The following is a 23252-nucleotide window of genomic DNA, read 5'->3' on the forward strand; positions in this document are numbered from 1 at the left end:
GAAACTGCTCGCACCGTTGCGAAATGTGCAAAAGAAGTAGAGGTTGATCATATCACCTTTCCCCCTTCACTTCACGTCCCGTCCAAACCTCTTCTTTATTGAATAACACAATTCTTCTTTATTGCCATTTGCCACCCATTCCATTCCACCGTCGTCTCCCCGCTTCTTTAAGCTCACTATGCACAATAATAAAATATGGTCGAACCAGGAGACAAAATATTTATATTTATTTTGGTAAAATTCAAAATGTAAATGACACATAAATAGCTAATTATAATCACTATATAGTCCTTTAAAAATATAGTAATACATTATTACATAAACAATTAAAATTAATTATAGCGACTCATTTATAGTGGAGATCAGAATAATTCATACTCCCTCCGTCCCGAACTACTTGCACTTATTTCCTTTCTGGACGTCCCAAGTTATTTGCACTCTTTCCATTTTTAGTAAACATTATCACCTACAGCCGCAATTGTTGACTTTGCTATACACTCATTTCTTAATCTCCGTGCCGAAAAGGAAATGTGCGAGTAGTCCGGGACGGAGGGAGTACTATGATTTTGGTAAAGTCAACATTGAGTTTATTTGACGGCCAACCGTTAAAATTCCTAATCACATTTTGTTATTACGTTCATCGTATCACTATCATATATGTTTAAAAATGCAAATTGTATCATCGCACTTACTAAATTTAATGTGATTAATTTAAACTGACGCCAACCACCTAGCTATTTTAAATCTACAAGGTCGTCTATAAAAACTTTTTAGACTGGGTACGTACTTTATGTAACTTATTGATTCGTAGTATTATTCAATATTTTTTTTGAAAATATCTTCTCTATATATATTGTAAATAAAAAATGACATATTTATTTTTATCTTCATCACATACAAATTTTAATGCAAATACTTATATTTTTTTATGAAAATTTTAATGCGGAATCGCCATAGACATTCCGATTCGTTTTGTAACTTACTCGACAAAATATTTTATATCTAAATAAAAAAAGCTTCTATTAGTTCCCGAAAATATATTACAATTTACATATATTTATCACTCAATAACAATTTAAAGAGTCCTTTTATGATAAATGATTGACAGTGTTGCTGCTAATAACTCTCAAACCAACTACACACATTCATTAATTAAATGAAGTCCAAATGTAAACGAAATGACACAATAGATGAAGAACGATTTCATGGGACAAAAGTCACAAAACTATACTACATACAACATGTGAATTTCTTAATTTTGGAAAAGAAAAAAAATCTATTTTTTATGGAAATGAGAAAAGATGCTTGTCCCATTAAAATGAGATGTAGGGAAAAAATAAAAAGAAGAAAAGATTGGTGGAGGGCTTTAATAGGTTGGTTTGCAATTAGAATTAGTTGGAAAATATGGACCACCTCATCTCTTCACCTCCACAGAGACTAATCTAGGGAACATTTTCCACAACACATAATTGGTATCTATTTCCCATAAATCCTCTCTCTCTCAAGAATTTCACTGTTGTATAGAGTTCAGACCAGCCTCTGAAAAAGCCTGCGCTCAAGCTCCAGTTATGACAGCCTTCATTTTGTTATCTTCTAACCTTAAAGATTTTCAAAATTAGCACACAAGAAACACATCATGTGATGGTGGGTTTGTACTAGGTGAAGGACCAAGTTGTATTGGGATTAGTATGAGCAGTGCTGTTTGGAAGTAATGATGAGGCCATGATTATTGGCTAATTGGTTATTAATTAGAGGATTAAAAAATTGTGGTTCTAATCAATATTGTAATTGGTGGGATTGTGAAATAATTGAGGGTGCCATGGGGTGGGATATCTAGGAAACCTATTTTGTATGCATGTGGTGTACTCGTATTATATATGTAACACTTTGCATTGACCCAATTCTTCTTTTATAGAGGTGGAAATGATCAAATGATGAATGTGGGTTGTAGGTCATCATGATCAAAAGCCTATTTGATGATTTTTTAATTTTAATTTTTTGTATATATCGCGAGATAAATAGATAAAGAGAACACACTATCTTCCTTCCTAGGCTTGGTTTCATAGGTTGCAGTTTATTAAGAGAACAATTTTAAGAAAAAAATACTACTAGTAAAAGAATCCCTATTTGTTCTCTCTCTTCCACCAAATATCTATCCCTCCGCTCCTTTTTTACACCATCCCCAACCTACATAACCCTAGTAATTCTGTCTCTCTCTCTCTCAATAAGACCATCCACAATAACCGCCCAGCGACCGCCCAGCCGAGCGCCGGCGCTGGGCGGTTCGCTGGGCGGTCTATTGCAGCCGCCCAGCCGCTGACTGGAGAGAGAAACCGCGCAGCGCTGGGCGGTGGCGTGGCGCTAGGCGGTCGGCTGGGCGGTCCTTTCGGCGCTATTGCAGCTCCCAGATCGCCCAGCGCACCGCCCAGCGCGAAAATTAATTTTTTTTTTTCCGAAACACTATATATACGCGCTTTGCTCGTCATTTTCATTCGCAAATTTTAATAGTATTATTAAACTTTTCCCGTATATGTCTCGTAAATTGAATTCCGTATATTGTGTGATTGTTAATTATGTCATTTTATATAATTGTTATTAGTGATGTGGCTGGGCTATTTATGATGTGGCTAGGCTATGGCTGGGCTATTTATGATGTGGCAGGAGGATTTTTAGTGCTGATGATGTGGCAGTGGCTGGGCTATGGCTGGGCTATTGCTGGGCTATTCCTATTGTGGATGGTCTAAGCAATAAAGATTGAAACTTTTGAGGCTAGAGGGTCACGCACACACAAAAAGGGGTTTGGTTGATTAAATAATTGATACACCTTCCCTCTGATTTTGTTTGTTTATTGATGGGATTCCATCTTTCCTTGATTCAAGAATCATGATGATCCAACAAGAAGAAAGATAGAGAAAAAAACACAAACACACACAAACAGCTGGATGGCTGGTACAAGTGATGAGGAGAAGTTCGCGAAAAACATCCTAGTGAGCCACCTCCAAACCATGGAGGCGACGGCGGATATGTACAGCCTGGCCGGCCCCTCAGCAAATGAAACCCTGATGATATCGCCGGACGATCCATGCGTTTTCTCGTGTGAAGGAAACGAGAGGCCCAGCCAAGGCCTCTCTCTCTCCTTGAGCTCCTCCAACCCTTCTAGCATCGGCCTGCAGGCGTTTGAGCTCAGATTCGGGCCGTCGAATTTCTCACATGTCAACAACTCCAAGTATCTAAGCCCAGCGCAGGAGCTTCTCTTTGAATTCTGCAATCTCGGTATCAATCAAAACCAGATGAAGCCGCGGAAGAGCGACGATGAAAAGAAGCAGCCACCGCCCTTCTTCTCCCTCGACCTCCTCGAGTTGCACACAAGAAAAACCAAACTCCTCCAAATGTTGGACGAGGTAACTAATTCATTTCATTTTTATTTTTTTTTAATCCCCAACCTACTTATATAGTTTGAGAACTACTAATAGGCTATAGTTGTTCCAATGGCGAACACAAAGTGTTGAGCCCCTACCATACTTATTTTTTAATTTATTCAAATCATTTTCTTATCAAATACTACTACCAATTTATTTTCTGAATGATAGTCATATTATGGTGCAGGTGGACAGAAGGTACAAACACTACTGCGATAAGATGAAGTGCGTGACATCGTCGTTCGAGGCGGCAGCTGGGGGCGGAGCCGCCGCGCCATATTCAAATCTGGCGTCGAAGGCGATGTCGCGCCATTTCCGAAGCCTGAGAGATGGGATCGTGAAGGAGATAAAGGCGACGAAGAAAGGCATGGGGGAGAAGGATGCTGCGGAGGGGGAGACGCCGCGCCTTCGGGTTCTCGATCAGATGCTGAGGCAGCAGATGAGCATGACCGAGAACCACCCCTGGCGGCCCCAGCGCGGCCTCCCCGAGAGATCCGTCTCCGTCCTCCGAGCCTGGCTCTTCCAACACTTCCTCCACCCGTAGTACTCTTCAACTTCATACTCCTCAACTATTTTTTTTTATTTGTTTTTTCCTTTGATTTTAATGTTGTTTGTCATGGAGTATTTGTTTATAATTAAGAAGTTCTTGTTTGTAATTAACCTTTGTGTAGGTATCCTAGTGATGTAGATAAACACATTCTAGCCCGCCAAACTGGCCTCTCGAGAAGCCAGGCAAGTCCCTTTCATTTCAACCTCCTACTATTATTTTTATTTAATTTATACAATCAAGGATTCAAGGTTATACATATGAGTATTCATTAATTAGAGATTAATCATGGCACCAAATTAATTAACCAATCTAATTTTGTCATTTTCGTAGGTTTCTAATTGGTTCATCAATGCCAGAGTGAGGCTTTGGAAACCCATGGTGGAGGAAATGTACTTGGAAGAACTCAAAGAGAAAGATCAGAAGCCGAGCCACGATCATCTTGTGCGGATAGATTCGGAGTGTCTCTCTTCTATCATCAACAACAACGACGACAAAGAAAAGAGCAAAACCCTCCAAAATGAGCAGCACCATTTCGGTGCGATGGAGCTCAATTTCTCATCGTACTCAGGCGGTGGCGGTGGTGATGGTGTTTCGCTTACGCTAGGGCTGCAGCAGCGCGGCGGAGTCAGCCTAGCGTTTTACCCTAGGGATCAAATGGAGGAGTGCCAAACGACACCGTTTTCGCTGTTGGATGGTGAGAATCAGTACCGGAATTTGATGGGAGCGCAGGCGCAGCTGCTTCATGATTTAGCTGCTTGAAAAATACTCCTACTAAAGGAAAATTGGGAAATTTGATTGTCGGTGGATGGAGGGGAGGTTTTTGACATGTGGATGTGGTATACATAAAAAAATACTGGGATAGGAAAGATTTATATGCAATTTGGTGTTAGGTATACAATTCGGATATTTGCTTATACATATATATGTATAGCTAGCTACATAAGCTAGTGTGATTTGCACTTCTTCTCTTCCCCAACTGCAACAATTTATACTTTCCATCACAACCTAATTTTGTCTCATAATGAAATGGTTTATTTGATTTGGTATCATGATTTTAATTTTCTTATCATTTTGCTCAAATGTGAGTGCATGCAATCATACTATTTACATGTCTTACTAGGCCAATGACATATCCAGATGGGATTGAGGGTCCCTTGGCCCGTAAGAACTTTAAAACCCCATTAAATTCAACTTTTGAGCAGTCGCCGGTCCTTAATTGTGGAAGCTTCTTCTCAATCCTTCTGAGATAGGGTTCACATTCATTATTTATGTGTCATATTATTTCATATTTTGTTGAAGTGTGCATGTACTGAGTGCATCTTGCAATCATATTACTACTATTTACAAGTCTTATTAGGCTAATGACATCTAAGTGGGGTCCACCAACCAAACGCAAGCCCATCGGGATCTCAAAACTCCATTAATTTATGCCTATTGTGATCACTTCCATTCTTCGTCTTCCCATCCATTGCTAGTGACGGTCGTCGCACCACCTTTACATTCCAAAGACTACCTTTTTCACTATGTCAGAGTAGTGAGCAAGCTCATTTCTCTCTATCAATCTTGTTTAATGTTGATGTCCGCAAAGCTCTTTAATAGGTGTATTGATTCACAAGGTTCATTCTTAATCCAAATTCATACGTATCAAAGTGTGCACAATGAAGAATATCATGTCAAATTGGAAAAGCTATAACAAGTCTGGTAGAATTTTGTCACTCAAAACAATAGAAGCACTAAAACCCCATCAAAACTTTAAATTTAAACATTATATTTCACTCAAAACACATCGATAGGAGAAGCTAACTGACAACTGCTTGTGTGGCTATGAGATTAATCAAGGTCCAATTTTGTTGGGGCACATAAAGATATTTCTTATTTTATGCTACAAAGACTTAGGCATACAGACATAAGTCACCAAACGAAGTCTGTTAGAGCTTCAACTCAAGAATAAGACTTCCCATCAATATATCATCATCACTATCGTATTTCATGCTTTGTGGTCCTTCCATATTAAAAGATGATTTTTCATTGGTCATGAAAAATAATTTGGGTTGCCCTTTTGATAATCAACTAAAGTGCTGCCTATTGCTACCACTTTTTCCAAGCCAAAGTGCCTTCTCCATAATCTATTTTCCTCCAAAGTTATTACACCATATATATATATATAAGGAGGTTGGGATAAAATATACGTAAAAAATAGTCAATTCTGTCCTATCATTTTAGCCGTGAGACATAATAGAAAGGTAAATATTCGTTAAAACACTAAAACGATTTGGCAAAATTGAATATATACCCTCCTTGTAACTTAATTTCAACTTAGTAGAGAAAGATCGACGACACAAATTGATTTCTATTGACTAAGAGAAAACGATTTGTATTGTGATCTCTTTATAGATCATAAAATATTATGTATTGAATAAAAATATGTATTGTATTAACTACTAGGAGTATTAACTAACAGTCACGTCTTGTCCAGACTGAGTTATACTTAACATTTAAAAATATTACTCCTATTTTACAATATTCAGTTATTCACATGCTTTTCATATGGTTTTCACTTCACGTTACCATCAACATATATGGTAATTGGTAAACTAAACATGAGAGTGTGAAAATTCATTATAGTATGATAATACTATAACTTTAATCGCGTGCAAGATTTATACTTAACTGGCTATTACAAATTGACATAAATCAAAAAAGGGAGGCGGTATAAAGCTCAAGTTATAATAAAGGAGACGAGCATTAATTAGTTGTATTATATTGTTGAGTCACTGCCCCACCCATAATAAATTAATAATGGTAGTTTTAATTATAGAGATAATCACGACCTTAATAATAAGTAAAAAAAATTCAGCCAAAGCATTAAAATTTGTAATTAAAAGAAAACAAAATAAATGAAAAAGATATGTGAAGTGGGACAAAAAATGGAATCTCATCATGAATAACATCTCTATTATTTACATGAGAATCCCCTTTCCAACATTTTTTTTCATTCATTTATTATGTTGTATGGCAATTTGGACACTGACAAACATATGTCCCAATTCTAGTTCTACACCCCAGCATAGGCCATATACACACATCTCTTTATTTACAATCATTTAGTATGGGGAAAAAAACTTATAGTAGTTGAAATTGAAAATTAGTAATAGAGTTTTATTATGGGCCGGGTAATGCCCACTTGAAACCCACTCACACCCACTTGCCTTGGACCAATCTTCCCCACTTCATTAATTTAGTCAAAATTATGGGGCAACCACTCTAGCTAACTAAGTCAAATTATTTAACAAAATATGAGGAAAAAATATTATTATATTCCTAAAAATTTGAATTTTTCATAATTTTACTCAATGTATATAAATCACCATTACTTTAATTCCACATAATTGTACTTTTCTTTTGATTGATGTAATATAAGTAGGAGATTTTCCTAGGCATGAAATGAAGTCCAAGAAATTTCCATTCTATTTCTTGGAGAATGAGAATGAAAATGAAAGTAAAGTGGTTTGGGCCAAAGCCCAACATATATATGTAAATTCCGGCCCGTAAAATATCAGACGCATTCTCTCTCTTCTCCCCTCTCTCTCTGTTCTCGATCCCTTTCAGTTTCAGAGGTAACATAAATACATAATTGCTAATTACCATAGGTTTAATTAGGGTTCATTCAAAATTTTAAGTTTATGGCATATTCTGTGTTTAGGGATCAACTGAGACCCACGAATTCTAGATTTTGATGTCTGACTTTTGATTGTGGATTAGTTAACCTTGTGATCGCTGCACTTTCTATGCATTGTGGAAATTGAAGTGGTTTGGTTGCATCAGAATGGATTTTGTATCGAAATACCAGGTACCCTCAATTTAATCATTTTTGTTAAAATCTGCTGTTTTCAGCTCTGCTGCTGGGTAAAAAATGGAAATTTTAATATGGTGTCATTGATTTGGGAGATTTGGAGCTATCAATTGGCACTTATTCCTGTCTACATATACTTGGTTGTGAGTTAACATGCAAACTATTCAAATGGTTTTTATGCAGGGCGTTGTTGGCCGTGTTTTCGGAAATGAAAATTCGGGCTCGAGTGAAGATAGGTAATTGATCAAGTTCAGTTGAAGTTTACAATTGTATTGATGCAATAAACTATTCACCTCAATGAGGAAATTTGGCGATACTTGACTTTATTTGTATATGAACAATGGTCGATGTAGGAGAATGAGCATGTTGACTAAATTTTAATTTGAATGCACATCTTTTTGGAGCTTGTACTGCATCGACATAGAAGTGAGAGACTGTTTAATAAATTAAAACCAGAATGCAGTTCCTAATTTTGGTGCTCGTCGGACTGAACAACCATTGATATTTGGAGGCTTCAGGCTTGCATGCATATATGATCTCTCTTTTTTTTATTGGAGTGATATTCAACCCAATTGACTTTACTGTTTAAAGTTTTAGCAAAAATTGTATGTGTATATTAGGAATTCAGAAAGTGGTTTGTTACTGGAGCATTGTTATTTGTTATCAGTTGCACATGAATAGATACCTGGCTGCATGAAACATGTATTACTCTTAGTTATGTCATTTGTCGAATTAACTCTTTCTGTTGTTAAGTGAAATGCTTCAACTGTAGTTAAAGAACATTGCATGTGTTCTACCCGATTAATCCTCTATATAGCTATTTGATTCTCAAAGAAGTTTTAAACCTCTATGATCTAATTTATTCATATATGTAATGTGGGTTTGTTTAATTGTTTATTTCGTGCTATTGATAAAATATATTGTTGGACATGAATTTATTTTAAGTTTTATTTATATTTAAAGTTAAAAAAGTAATAACAATAATATTTCTTAAATAATAATTAAAAATTATATGATCTATTAAAAGATTAATAAAAGCATGATCAAAACATTAATAATGATGATAAAGTGCTTTATATATAATGAATTGATAATAAAAATATTTTGAAATACTAAAATCTTAATACTCCCTCTGTTATTAAATATTTTGAAAATAAAATATTATCCAAATTCTATAGTAATATTATTGTGATGAAATTTATTAATTTTGAAATTTTTTAAATTGATGTGTATCAGTTATGTTGAGCGCTTGCTGGATCGCATTAGCAATGGTGTCCTGGCAGACGACAAGAGGAATGCGCTGGCTGAGCTTCAGGCTGTTTTAGCTGAAAGTGATGATGCACAGTTAGCCTTTGGAGCAATGGGTCGGTTTTATTCGTAATGAAATTGCTGCTGATTCTACTTTATGTCATTCATGAAATATGATTTCATATCTTCCATCTGCTGAATTGTTTTGCAGGGTTTCCCATACTATTGAATGTCTTAAAGGAGGGGCGTGAAGATGTAGAAATGGTTTGAGGCCTTCACTGTCTTATATTTAGAAAACTCTTTTTCATATATTTGCTTGTTCATTTGGAAGATGATGTCATTTTAGTTGCTTCTAGTTAGCAGCTTATATCTGAGAACGTCCCTTCTCAGTAATCCCCAATGAGCTTTTGTTTTTACGATGAAAATTTTCTATGAAGGTTCGTGGAGCGCTGGAAACTCTTGTGAGTGCCTTAAGTCCAATTGAGTTTGGAAAAAAGTCAAAGAATGGGGTTCAACCAGCTCTAATGAACAGTGATTTGCTTTCAAGAGAGGTGGAAAATATTTCACTTCTTTTGAGCTTGCTGGTATGAACTTTGCATTAATTGTCAGCGAAGTCCTTGAGTTTGGCTTATGTCTGTATATGATTTACTAATTAGTGCCTCTGCAGTCTGAGGAGGATTTCTACATTCGGTATTATACATTGCAGTTGTTGACAGCACTTCTCACAAATTCTCCAAATCGGTATGGCTAATATCATTTTCGTCTAGTACTGTACACCTTTCTTAACAAAACCCAAGTATATGTTTTTGGATCTCCTTACAGGCTCCAAGAATCTATTCTAACAATTCCGCGTGGTATAACAAGGCTCATGGATATGCTCATGGATCGTGAGGTATCTTCTGATACTTAATGGGGTTCAATTTGTTCCCCTCTTTCCTACTGCTGTAAACCAATATTTGCACATATGTTTCCCTTTTCATTATTCTTTTTCCTCATTTCTAATTCTTTTTTTTTTTGTTTATTATTTGGTTTAGGTCATAAGAAATGAGGCATTATTACTTCTCACATACTTGACTCGGGAAGCTGAGGTGCTTGTTCCCTTCAAAATCCATTGTTAAATGCAAATCTCGTGTTGTATTACCTTCTTCTCATGGTTTATCATGTTCATTATCATTCAGGAAATCCAGAAAATTGTGGTCTTTGAAGGTGCTTTGGAGAAGATCTTTGGCATTATCAAAGAGGAAGGGGGCTCTGAAGGTGGTGTTGTTGTACAGGTGTTTAAATACCTAGTGTGCAATTCTATAACACTTTTCCCGTGGTTTGTCTAAATAATTTGAACGCTGTATTCTTCTTAATTGGTTGTTGACAATATTAGCCATCCATGTTTACTACGAAATGTACTAAATATAACTCATCTATTTTTATCTTGGTTTTGAAAAATTGAAATAATTTTTGTGCTTATCTTAGTTGTTGGTTTAGTAAAGCTTCCACTTACAGACAAAGTGGCAAAGGTTAAGCTGAAAAACACCCAAACCAACCTGTCTAGTGGGTTTTGGTCCCCTGTGCCTACTAACAATGATTGGAGAATGATAATCATGCATTTTTTTCATCTTGTGAACTGAACCTATATGCAACTTGTTATTAACTTTTTACGTATTCCTGTTTACCACAATTCAAGCAGATGATAATTTTTGTCTTCTTAAATCTGATCTATTCATCTGTTTCCAACGTCTTTGTTAATTTTCATGCATTTGGGTACTTTTAAGTTTCTTTAAATGTATGCTTTTAATTGTCATCACAAACATTATATCCTGTAGAGAGTGTTTTCTGGTAGGCTGTGCATTCAGTTTTCTAATAGTATTGTTAATCTTTCTTCTCCTTGGTGCTGTAAACAGGACTGTCTGGAACTGTTGAACAATCTTCTTCGATTTAATTCTTCAAATCAGGTTTCTACGCTCTTTTCTTTTTCCTTTTTTTTTCATTCTCATAATTTTGATAATTCACAATATGTTATGGATGCTCTGAACTTCTTATAAGGTGATTGGTAAGTGATGTAGGTATTGCTTAGGGAGACAGTGGGCTTTGATCCTCTTATGTCGATTCTGAAGCTCAGAGGAAGCACCTACAAATTCACCCAGCAGAAGGTTGAACAGTAATTTTGTTTTTTCTCTTAATGCAATCTTAAGTTTGTTAAATTAGAGTTTGTTTCCATGCATTGAGTGCTAACTTTTTCCCTGTGTTAATTAACTGATTGCCAGTAGACTATAAATCTACTCAGCGTGTTGGACACAGTCAATTTGCTTCTGCATGGTGGTCAACAGACTGATCCAGGAAAAGATTCCAATAGTTTAGCAAATAAATCAGTTTTGGTTCAGGTTCGTTTTTAGCTCTTAAACTTCTCTCAGATGTAAACTAATAATAATGATCTTGGTGTATTCCTTTAAAGAATTTTGGTGTCAGTACTCAGTAGAGGATAATATAACATTTCTATTGTTCTACTTGTCATTGCAGAAAAATATGCTGAGCCATCTATTAATGCTGGGAGTTGAGAGCCAATGGGCTCCTGTTGCTGTTCGTTGTATGGTGAGATAGCTGTTCCAATCTTGTTCTTTTTGTTTAATCTCTATATTCTTGTTAACTCTAATAATTATTCACCACTGTGGAGATTAATTGTAACTTTTTTTAGCTATGTAGACTTATCTTCCATTTGAGGATCACAAAATATATTTGTAATATGATTGAGCATTGATCTTATGCAAGCACTTCACTTCTAAGGCATTCAAAGGTAGTAAGTTATTACATCCAAATCGGTAATTTGAGCAAGACTACTCTAGGCCAATTTGTAAGATATTACTGTACCAAGAAATAACTCAAACAAACAGTTTTTATTCTCTCTGCTATTCTTTTTCCTTATTGAGCTAAGTTCAAGGAAGCTCACTATTTGAAGCTGATGTGTTTTCTCCATATTTTCATACTGTATTAGAGATTGTATTATTTCTGGTCTATAAGTCCATGTAATTCTATCTGGTCAAGGGAGCTTTATGGAGTTTTCCGAGGTTCACTTTTTGTTCTCAAATTAACAGGCTCTTCAGTGTATTGGTGATCTGGTTGCCAATCATCCTCAGAACCGTGACGCTCTTGCAAATAAAGCACTTGGGGAGGAGCCTCATGTTGAGCCAGCCTTAAATTCTCTCCTTAGAATTATTTTGCGAACTTCTAGCTCACAAGAGTTCATTGCGGCAGACTATCTTTTTAAGAGCTTTTGCGAGGTTCGTGAATCATTCTGATATTGGAGGAAACATCTCTGATAGTCTGATTATGATCAAATAGGAAAAGTGTATGCTCTACTGTTTATGAGCCTGCTTGTTTTTATGCTTTTTCTGTTATTGGTTCTGAACTGTGATTCTCTATTTATTCTCTTGAGGTGCTTTATTGTATCAGAAAAATCCCGATGGTCAAACTATGTTGGCTTCGACTTTGATTCCTCAACCACACTCGATTATAAATTCAGAATTCGAGGAAGATGTAAACATGTCATTTGGAAGGTAATAGATATCTTTTCAGTCTCTTTGGAAGTCCCCCCTTCAAAACATTGATTTATTGTTCTGAAAGTTCTTTTTTTGTAGTATGCTACTGCATGGGCTGATACTGAGTGAAAGTGATGGTGATCTTGAGGTATGTTATGCATTTCACATGATATTTAGTCATGTCCAAAATCCAAATGAGCTGTTTCTATTTCTTCCAATTTCTATTCCCATTTTTCTCGTTACACTTTTAAACAAAAGCAAAAAGGTTCCTTTCTGGTAGAGAATGTATCATCGTGCATCTGATGTTTCATCTTCGTTAAAGAGGGAAGTATACGAATGACGAGAGGATGTAGCATATTGTAAATTTGCTGTGTCCAGGTTATTTGTTGTTTTCACTTTGCGAATTGCTTTCTCATATCCGGTGATTGTGATAGCTTATTTGACTAATCTGTTCAAGACGTTCCTCCTTTCTTGTGCCGGGGATAAGTTAAGTTTTCTCTTTATTTTGTGTAGACTTGTTGTAGAGCTGCTGGTGTCCTATCTCATATTCTGAAGGATAACATTCAGTGCAAGGAAAGGGTAAACATTTTTTTTCTTATTAGTTATTATTCATATTCTTGTAACATATTCTTGTAACTACTTTTCCAACATCGGCGGAGTTATGTTCGAATCTGAAGATTCTCTTTTACTGTTGCATTTCTTATGGAGTTAAAAAGTAAAGTCGCCCATGTACCTCTTCTCATAGTATAATGTAAAAGCTGCTGCAGGTTCTTAAAATTGAACTTGAAGCGCCTACACTGACGTTGGGAGGTCCAGAGCCTTTACTGCACCGTATGGTTAAGTACCTGGCACTTGCTTCTTCTATGAGTAAAGATGGAAAAGGCAGCCTAACAGAGACTACGTATCTTCAGCCAATTATTTTAAAGCTACTACTTCTTTGTCTCTTTGAATGTCCAAGTGCTGTACAGTCCTTCCTTGAAGCACGCCCTCACCTCACATACTTGCTAGAGTTGATTTGTAGTGAAACTGCGACTGTATGTGTAAGGGGATTGGCTGCTGTACTCTTAGGAGTGTGCATAGTCTGTAATAAAACTGCTGGCGGACAGGATGCTTTTAGTATGATTGATGCTATTAGCCAAAAAGTTGGACTTACCTCTTACCTTCTTAAGTTTGATGAAATGCAGAAGAGCCCACTTTTTACTTCTGAAAAGCCTGCTCTTTCACGTAAACCATTGACTCGATCTGTTGGTGCTAGCATGTCTGACATTGAAGAGGTCTATGACGATGAAAATACTGATCAGAGGAATGAGGATCATCCGATCCTTCGGATGGTGATTGATCCTCAGTTTGTTGAGTTTCTTAAGGGGTTAGAGGTGAAAATTAGAGAACAAATTGTAGAAATTTATAGTCGTCCGAAGAGCCAGGTAGCGATGGTCCCGGCTTACCTAGAACAGCAGAGTGGAGAAATTGACAAGGAGTATATCAAACGACTGAAGGAGTTTGTGGAGAAGCAATGCCGTGAGATACAGGTACTTCAGTTGTAGCTTATCTGTATATATTGAAGAAAATGGTTCCACTCCCAGTCTTTAATGTCTTGTGTTCGCTTTTGGAAGGAGCTTTTGAGTCGGAATGCTACTCTTGCTGAGGACCTCTCAAAGACTGGTGGGAGTGGTTCATCCCAGCTCGAACATAGGATTAGCAGTGGATCAGACAGAATCCTGGTTGAGACTCTCCGTAGGGATGTGCACGAGACTTCCCAACGGTTGGAAGCCCTCAAAGCAGAAAAGGCAAGAATCGAAGCCGAGTCTTCAGAGCACCAACACTCAGCATCTAAACTTGAATCTGATCTAAAGAGCTTGTCCGATGCATACAATAGCATAGAACAGGCCAACTTTCAGCTAGAACGTGAAATAAAAGCATTAAAGAGTGGTGGGGCTGAGGAAATAAAGGCAGAAGCAAGGGAAGTAGCTCAAAGGGAGAGTGAGGCTGAGTTAAACGACCTGCTCGTGTGTCTTGGGCAAGAGCAGAGCAAGGTGGAGAAGCTCAGTGCAAAGCTAGCAGAGCTGGGAGAGGATGTTGATAGTTTGCTCGATGGAATGCAAGGAGGAGAAGAAGATGATGATGACGACGACGAACAAGAGTGAGGTGTCGATGTCGATTTCTACATCTTTTATTCAACTTTTTGGATTTTTACCGGTTGTCATGCTTGCACATGCTTAGAAATTAAATGTACATTAATATTTTCATATTTATCTCCATAAAATTCAACACCAAAATGCCAAGCCATTGTTAAGTTCAGTTTTTGGAAATTTGTTTTCGCTATGTTCGACTTTCAATATGTTTATAGTTTTGTTTCAGCCATCCCTTCTTTCACAAACGCCCACATCGATCACCAACCTCCTCTTCTCGGAGCAACTTAGCCCAGGCTAGTCATCTCTTACACCCGACTTTGCTATTTTGGAATGTTTACAAAAAAATAATCTCATTTCTATTAATGAAAACTCTCGCTCTGACTCTACCCACTTTTTCTCCTCAGTCCAATACTTTACTTACTTTTTCTCCACATCTCTATTACTTTACTTATTTTTTCTCCTTATCTCTTACTTTACCAAATTTCTCATTAAAACTCGTGACGTCCACAAATTGAAATATTTTTTATAGACGGATGGAGTAATAATTATTTAACCAATTAAACTGACTAGTGATAAATTGAGTCATGATGTTGGGTTCAATAATTATATTAATATTAATTTATAAATTTATAGTAGAATTAAATATTTGAACCCCACCTAAGAAAACTGTAGCCCGTGAATGGACCAAGACACGATTAGTGGAGGGTATTTGGTGAGAGGGAATATAGTCACGGGAAATAACATGTCAAGACACTTTTTTTTTCCTTAGGATTTAATTTTATAAAGTATTTGGTCTCTTGTTTGTATTTACTTGTTTGAAAACTAATTTTGCCAAATACTACTATAAATTTTCAAATTACCTTATAAAATATTTTAAGAAGATTATAAACTGAACCACACACCCTAAAAACTGATTATTTGTATGTGGATAACACTTGATTTATAAATTATTATATATTCCCTAGAAAGAAATGATTATTTAACTTAAGCGTGAAAGAATGGTTTGAAAAGTACTACTAGTATATGTTTGCACTACATGCTAAGAGATGAGGATGTGTATTTTCGTAAATGAATCGAGTAAGATTTTTATTTTGCGTAGCATTTTCTCAATAAACATAAATCAATTTTCAAGTGTTGCAATTGGCTGTCGACAATATTTGTTCTTATACAAACTTTAAAGCATTGGAGTACTAGTTAGTGGTCACCTTTTCTTCCTTAATATTATTTTATTCAAAAGTGATTTGGTATTATTATATGCGTAGTCAATTAGAAAATATTGTTCTTTGTTCTGTTAAGAAAATGTCAAATTCGAATTAATCACCAAAGTGAATGGACCTATGATCTGGATCTATATATATAGAAACTATATATTTTAAACGTAAAACTGCACTTCCATTTATATTTGTATAATGAAAAACTTAAGATATTCTACAACATATGATTTATTTTTCGAAATGTATTTTACAAAAAAGTTAATACTCATATAGTAAAAAACTGAATATAATATATATAATGAAAAAGGAAACAAGAGACATAAACTAAAAGATCCGATCGACAAGTTGGAATCCCTCTTTATAATTGGTTGAATTGAATGTGACACTAGTGTTGTCTGCAAAATTGCAAAAACTAACAAAAGAACACTCCCAAAATCCCAATAAAACTAACACTGGAAATTTAAAAATGACACCAATTTTGGGTAGTGGAGATTTACGAGGCCATTACTTAGTTGGAGCCATCATTCATCTAAAATGGTAGGAACAAAGACTATATCAGAGTGCTTTAGAAAACTGTGTATTTGTAAAATTACATATTTTTTTACCTTTTTTGTTATCAAAATATAGACTACATTAGATATGTTGACCAAAGAAGAGGTAAACACATTACCCAATTTGTAATATAAAAAAAGTTTATTAAATGTGAAAAATAAAGTGGGGGATGGTTGTGGAACATTGAGTTTAACAAGTCCACAAGTATAGCCAATCGAATTGAATGAATTTATTGTCACGTTTTGTGTTACAATACGCCTCAATTTCATGCCAGATTCTGTACATGTTTTAGACTGATATAATAGTTGAAGTAATGTAAACCGAATAAGTTAGGTAAAATGAAATTCATGCTTCTTCATTCTATAATTTACAAAAATGAAAAATGGGTTTTTTTCACATGCAAGTTTGTGGATTTTAGGTAATGCTTTTATAACTGAACTAAACCAACTTTTTGTTTACAGGCATAAATTCACACTTGGTTTGGACTAAAAACAGTTATACAAATGAGGAAATAATAATATTTTCGCAAAAATATGAATAGAATCTTGAATTTCACTAAGCTTATATGAATAGTTTTAAATTAGAGTAAAATGATGTAAAGACAAATCTTGTACATACAAAACAAAGTAATTAATCAAAATTAGTTTTGTTTCCATTCTACTCGTTTATACAGTATTAAGCAAGAACATAAAATGCCCGTCTCTCTCTCTCTAGACAAAATAAATAGAGAAGAGTATATGGTCTCTCTGAAAGGAAAGACATCCACATCCAAACACACAAAGATGCACAGAATAGTCACAAATTTGCAGGTAGACCGACTCTCCCACTCCTTCACAATAACCTCAAGATTTCATTTCAAATAGTACTAAATTTGTTTGCAGGTAATTCAGGTGATGTTGGTTATTGCTGCCACGTTGTCAAACGCTGGGCGGTTACATGATAACTTCCGGTACTGCGCCATAAGCTGCCGTGCTAACGGCGCCTCCCTGACAGATTTCGGAGGAGTCGGAGATGGGACGACGTCCAACACAAAAGCTTTTCAGGCAGCCATCGGGCATCTCGGGCAGTACGCGGAATATGGCGGATCCATGCTCTTTGTTCCACCGGGAAAGTGGCTCACCGGAAGCTTCAACCTCACCACCAGCCATTTCACTCTCTTCCTCCATACAGATGCTGTTCTTCTCGCTTCTCAGGAAGAGAGTGAATGGGCTGTCATAGACCCACTTCCATCCTACGGCCGAGGCCGAGACACCGACGGTGGAAGGTACATCAGTCTAATCTTCGGCACAAACCTTACCGATGTAATTATAACAGGTGGGTGAGATCATACTAATACTACTATCAACTTAACTTAATGCCATGTTTGGTAGGGTAGTTAATTCAACTTCTTTTTTTTTATATATAACAGGGGATAACGGCACAATTGATGGTCAAGGGGAGTCATGGTGGAACAAATTTCACAAGGGAGAACTACAATACACTAGGCCTTACCTCATCGAAATCATGTATTCCAAGAATGTTCAGATATCCAACTTGACTCTCCTTAACTCGCCTTCCTGGAACGTCCACCCTATCTACAGCAGGTTGAGCTTCACTTCTTGTCTGTCTCTGTTGTTTTCCATCAGATTCACTGCTGATTTTTTTTGTATATATGCAGCAATGTGATAGTGCAAGGCCTAACGATTCTGGCACCTGTAAATTCTCCAAACACAGATGGTATCAATCCAGGTATGTAACAGAAACAAACATTGCTTATGCATCAAGTAGAGCACAGAGTACTAATTTGGTTTTGGGAAAATGAACAAACCAACAGATTCTTGCACCAACACTCGGATTGAGGACTGCTACATCGTGTCCGGGGACGACTGCATTGCGGTGAAGAGTGGCTGGGACCAGTACGGGATCGCGTTTGGGATGCCAACCAAGCAGCTGGTGATCAGAAGGCTCACTTGCATATCCCCAGACAGCGCTGTGATCGCGTTGGGGAGTGAGATGTCCGGAGGGATTGAGGACGTGAGAGCAGAGGACATCCTCGCAATCAATTCAGAGTCGGGCGTTCGGATCAAGACAGCTGTCGGGAGAGGCGGGTATGTCAAGGACATATACGTGAGAGGGATGACGATGAAAACCATGAAGTGGGCATTCTGGATGACAGGAAACTACGGTTCTCACCCGGACAACAACTACGACCCCAACGCATTTCCTTCGATCCAGAACATCAACTATCGCGACATGGTGGCTGAGAATGTGACCATGGCAGCTAGGCTGGAGGGAATCGCGGGAGATCCTTTCACCGGGATCTGCATATCCAATGTGACAATCGAGATGGCTAAGAAGGCAAAGAAGGTCATCTGGAACTGCACCGATGTTGAAGGGGTGTCGAGTAGTGTAGTTCCAAAGCCCTGTGATAAGCTGATGAACCAGGAATCGGGCTGCGATTTCCCCGAAGTGCCTTTACCAATAGATAATGTGGAAATACAGAGCTGTTATTACAGAAGGAAGTTTCCATTAGGTGATCATGTTCTCAAACATTTGTAATTTGAATACCCCACTAATTGCTGCTGTGTGAAGATCAGCATACCTGGATATCTACCGGCTGGTCTTGAATGTCTTGATCTTATCAGATTATATATATAAAGATCTGCAGTAATGACCTTGTTTAGTTCCGAAGCCTTTCAGTAGACTACAAATTTCAGCAAATATGCAGAGAGAGAGAGAGAGAATGCTTCCTTTGTCTTCCAACTTGAAAAATTCAGTTACATTGGTAGTATATAAATACAAGAGTCATCAGAATTACAATAATCGTATTTTTTGTAATACAATACATGTCTGGAGGCATAACTTACACAAGTAACCATGGAGAAGCAGACCAATTTGTCTCCACAGTCAAAATTTAGAGAGTAGAAAGCTAGTCGAAAGACGAAAACCAGTACACATTTTATACATACAACACCAAATTATCACAATACATAGAAACTAGGCAATGTGGCAAAAGCATACAACTAACTGACTGGATCTGGATTGAAAACAAGCGATTCCCTCCAAATTAGATCCTTGACATTTTCTTCTGTTAATGATGGCTGCTCGAAATCGAAACTGAAAGGCGTGGAGCTAATTGGTTCATCATTTATATCGTGAAGAGTGGATAGATACGGATGACAGATAGCATCATCAACTGTGTACCAGAAATTTGATGTCAGCACATGAAAAACAATTAAATTGGACACTAAACTGGAAATGGAGGCTGTCTTTTACCAGTTATACGTTGGTCTGGATCAAAAACAAGCATCTTTGCTAGCAAATCCAGAGCCAGTGGTGACATACTAGGGAATCTTGCAGCAAGATTTTGTTTTGGGTACTGGGGCAGCTGTTTCACATATCTTCGTGCATTATCACTTCGTAGAAATTTAAGGCTTGCTTCATCGGGTGTGCCCAATAGCTTCAAAGCAAACGAGAAAAGACATGTTCAAAAATTAGAATGTATACCAAGGAATAAGGCTGCACTTCCCACAATCCACATCCCCATCTCCTTCATTTTCACCTTAAACTCATGAAAAAATTTTTTGCTAGCAAACATATTCAAACACATAGCTTTCACTTGGTAGTATTTTTTAATATTCAAATACATATTTTTCCTAAGAAACTTGAAGCTACTAAGCATTACTAAATTTTATTTAGGTAGATTCCATTTGCAAGAATCATTTAATATGCAGATGAACGTCCTAAGTTTTCCTTTCCAATGTTATAGATATTTGAAATTTCAAAATCGATTGTAACCTATGATGCATAGTGAATCAGTGAAAGAAAGAAATTGTTTTTCCTCAAAACACATATCGCCAATTTAAAATTTAAAAGTACCTCAGTAATGAGCCTCAGCTGATGAACATAGTCTTTTCCAGGGAATAGCGGTTCTCGTGTCATTATTTCAGCAAGAATGCAACCAACAGACCATACATCAATCGCAGCAGTGTAGTCCGAGCAATTAAGGAGCAACTCAGGTGCTCGATACCAACGAGTGACAACATATTCAGTCATAAAATCTGTTTCAGATGTCGTTCTTGCCAACCCAAAATCTCCTATTTTAAGGTCACAGTTTGCATTCAGAAATAGGTTGCTAGGCTTAAGGTCACGATGCAAGACATGTGCTGAGTGTACATATCTCAATCCTCTTAATAGTTGATATAGAAAGTACTGCAAATATAAACACAAACTATTAGCAAAACAAATTTCACAACAATCGTATTGGGCAAAATTGGAACTTTACAGGAGCAATCTTAGAGAAATCAAATTTCCTTTCTCGGGTTAGCGATTCAGGAAAATTAATATAAAAACTGAAAAGTTTTATTCAACTGAATTACTTAGCATGTCAAACAGCTCAACACTACTCATTCTGTGTTCTCATTATGCTGCATATAGTTAAATCTTTGCTAACCGAAGAGTTACATTTCATTGTTGATACTCATGAAGCAAATAAATTTTACTTAAATTTCTCCTCTTTTCATAATCTAAAACTAAAATATTGAACTGAGTCCCTCAGTGTGGCATGAACACACACATCTATTACTCTATTAAAGAAACCAAAAAATCAAACAACTCACTTTTCAAACCAACCATAGAGAAGCAATCATCTTTAAAAGAATCTCCTTTTTTTATCGTCTAAAACGAAAATATCAAGCTAACTCCCTACATTTGACACGAACACACAGATCTATTTGAGAAACCAAGCTCAAATAAGTCAGTTTTAAATCTACCATAGAAAAGCAAGCAGACCTGACAGTGATCATCTGTTAACGCTTGATCTGAGCGGATTATCTGATGCAAGTCTGTATCCATCAGTTCATAAACAATGTACACATCATTAAAAGCGTCCCTCCTTGGTGGCCTTATAATATCCTTGATAGCAATAAGCTGAGTTCAATACACCGACAAAAACGAAAATTTAAAAATCAGGAAAAATCCACAAAATAAAAAAGCTCATTCACAAAATCAATAAATACATAATAATGATCTCACGTTTTCGTGATCCAGATGGCGCAAGAGCTTAATCTCCCTCAAAGTCCTCTTGGCATCAATTCTGTTATCAAATGCGTTCCCAATTTTCTTAATTGCAACCTCCTCTTTAGTCTCCTTATTCACAGCCGAACTACATCAATGATCAATCCAGAAAAAAAAATCAATGGAAGACTTTTATCCTTTCTCTAAAACCTAATCCACATGACTTCTCTCCTACAACGAACAATCAAGCTAACAAAAATGCTTAAATCTCTAAAATATTCATGTCCATACCAACTGATTAACACATCGAATTGACATTTTTCACTAACCAGACGAGGCCGTAAGCGCCGCGGCCGAGAGGGCGAAGCGGAGGGATGTATTTACTGGACACCTCAAACAGGTTGCCGTAGAGATTGTAGCGCACGTACCTCCCGCCGTGAGTGAGCACTCCGGTGATATCAGGCTTGCTTTCAGGAGCCATGAAGAGGATGGAAGAATTAGTGGAGAGTTTGAAGGGGATGGAGGCTGCGTAATGGAGATGAGTGTGCTTCAGATTTACTGCGTTTGAGTTTCACGAAGATGGAATGCAGTTTCAAGGATTATAAAACTTAATTTTTGTTATTTATTTAAAAGAGGTTAATAAATAACTCAATCCGTATTTAGTTATTTTTAGAATAATTTTCATTGTACTGCCAAATTTGCTATATTGTTTTTAGAAAATGTAGGACGTTATACTATCTCATTACTCAATCGTTATTATAAAACTTAGATACATGCATACACCCTTTACAAATAAAAAAGTATGTACTCCATTACTATTAGAGTTATTTTGATATTTATATTTTATAAAATGGATTACTATAATCTAACGTTGACGCACAAGCTCCTAAAATCACAGCCTTTAAATTAAAATTGATTGTCTGTTCTTCAACTGATTTGGTACCTGTAAACTTTTACTAATAGTAGTGGTAGTAATTATTTGAGATATAACAACTCCCAGATTAGGTCACATTTAATGGATATTGTCCCACATATCTCTGTCATACTTTTAATTAATGTAGTGATCATACAAAGAAGTCGTTTTAGTCTTCCTAATAAAAAAGTCGTAGTTCATTTTACTGGTCAGCCAATAGATTTTGTCCAAAGTAATCTTAGTTATAAGATTTGCTTGGTTATTTCATGCAAGTTGTTAACCTAGAAATTTTATACTCCTTTACCAAATTACTTTTGGGCCGTGGATATAACTAATCCCAATGGGCCAGATCCAAGTATTGTCCATGGTAACTACAGATGCCCAAATGAAGAAACACGTGGATTGGTGGCAAAAGAAAGCATTCCCAAATTAAGGGCAAATTATCATTTCTTTTTTTAGGACGCTTCTATTTGTATTTCTAATTTTAGTTTAGGCACTAACGTAAAGACACTATATGAAGCGTTGGTGGTATAATTAGACACAGCGTCCTTCATAGAGTTTAAATACTACTTCTTGTGGTAATAAGCTAGTATTATTTTAATTTAAGAAAAAATATCAAATTAATTTGAGATAGTCATAATAAGGAGAGGCATGGATATTAAGAATTACAAACATTAGGAGACTTATTGTTGCTAAATATAAATAAAATGTTTTGTTGAATCAGTGCAAACATGAAGAACGTTTTCATCTGTTTCTCCACATTATAATCCCCCGTCCCCTAAAAAATAAAGTGGACAACATATATTTTAGTACAAAATTAATAGAATAAAAAATGTTTGATTGTAAAAA

General features: G+C 36.4%; 4 protein-coding genes across 7 annotated transcripts; 3 read left to right on the top strand and 1 right to left on the bottom strand.

Annotated features, from left to right (window-relative positions):
• The first annotated feature begins 2762 nt into the window (after positions 1–2762).
• Positions 2763–5015, top strand: LOC121753025 (homeobox protein BEL1 homolog). Its single transcript, XM_042148158.1, has 4 exons — positions 2763–3401; positions 3607–3959; positions 4091–4151; positions 4300–5015. Exons 1-4 carry the CDS (start codon positions 2943–2945, stop codon positions 4726–4728), a joined length of 1302 nt encoding a protein of 433 aa, XP_042004092.1. The 5' UTR covers positions 2763–2942; the 3' UTR covers positions 4729–5015.
• Positions 5016–7517: 2502 nt separating this feature from the next.
• Positions 7518–14906, top strand: LOC121752103 (golgin candidate 6-like). 3 transcript variants are annotated; one of them, XM_042146990.1, is made up of 20 exons: positions 7518–7586; positions 7732–7819; positions 8006–8058; positions 9059–9186; positions 9282–9334; positions 9508–9654; positions 9738–9811; positions 9893–9962; positions 10105–10158; positions 10249–10344; positions 10966–11016; positions 11128–11214; positions 11332–11445; positions 11582–11653; positions 12154–12339; positions 12512–12615; positions 12697–12745; positions 13111–13176; positions 13365–14126; positions 14211–14906. In XM_042146990.1, the coding sequence occupies exons 2-20, from the start codon at positions 7796–7798 to the stop codon at positions 14739–14741; spliced, it is 2721 nt and encodes a 906-aa protein (XP_042002924.1). In that variant the 5' UTR covers positions 7518–7586; positions 7732–7795; the 3' UTR covers positions 14742–14906. The 3 variants fall into 3 exon arrangements, with proteins under 3 accessions (XP_042002924.1, XP_042002925.1, XP_042002923.1); XM_042146991.1 differs by having other exon boundaries at positions 7563–7586; positions 7673–7819; XM_042146989.1 differs by lacking the exon at positions 7518–7586 and having other exon boundaries at positions 7605–7819.
• A 2251-nt stretch (positions 14907–17157) lies between these two features.
• LOC121751429 (probable polygalacturonase) lies at positions 17158–19157 on the top strand. 2 transcript variants are annotated; one of them, XM_042146169.1, is made up of 5 exons: positions 17158–17304; positions 17377–17809; positions 17904–18078; positions 18153–18223; positions 18309–19157. In XM_042146169.1, the coding sequence occupies exons 1-5, from the start codon at positions 17188–17190 to the stop codon at positions 19031–19033; spliced, it is 1521 nt and encodes a 506-aa protein (XP_042002103.1). In that variant the 5' UTR covers positions 17158–17187; the 3' UTR covers positions 19034–19157. The 2 variants fall into 2 exon arrangements, with proteins under 2 accessions (XP_042002103.1, XP_042002104.1); XM_042146170.1 differs by having other exon boundaries at positions 17170–17304; positions 17386–17809.
• Positions 19158–19231: 74 nt separating this feature from the next.
• On the bottom strand, positions 19232–22081 carry LOC121751431 (mitogen-activated protein kinase homolog MMK2-like). Its single transcript, XM_042146173.1, has 6 exons — positions 21820–22081; positions 21509–21638; positions 21266–21403; positions 20354–20686; positions 19751–19934; positions 19232–19670 (listed from the first exon to the last, which is right to left on the bottom strand). Exons 1-6 carry the CDS (start codon positions 21969–21971, stop codon positions 19498–19500), a joined length of 1110 nt encoding a protein of 369 aa, XP_042002107.1. The 5' UTR covers positions 21972–22081; the 3' UTR covers positions 19232–19497.
• Positions 22082–23252: the final 1171 nt, after the last annotated feature.

Source organism: Salvia splendens, chromosome 10, assembly GCF_004379255.2.
Source record: "Salvia splendens isolate huo1 chromosome 10, SspV2, whole genome shotgun sequence".
Taxonomy (NCBI): Eukaryota; Viridiplantae; Streptophyta; class Magnoliopsida; order Lamiales; family Lamiaceae; genus Salvia; species Salvia splendens.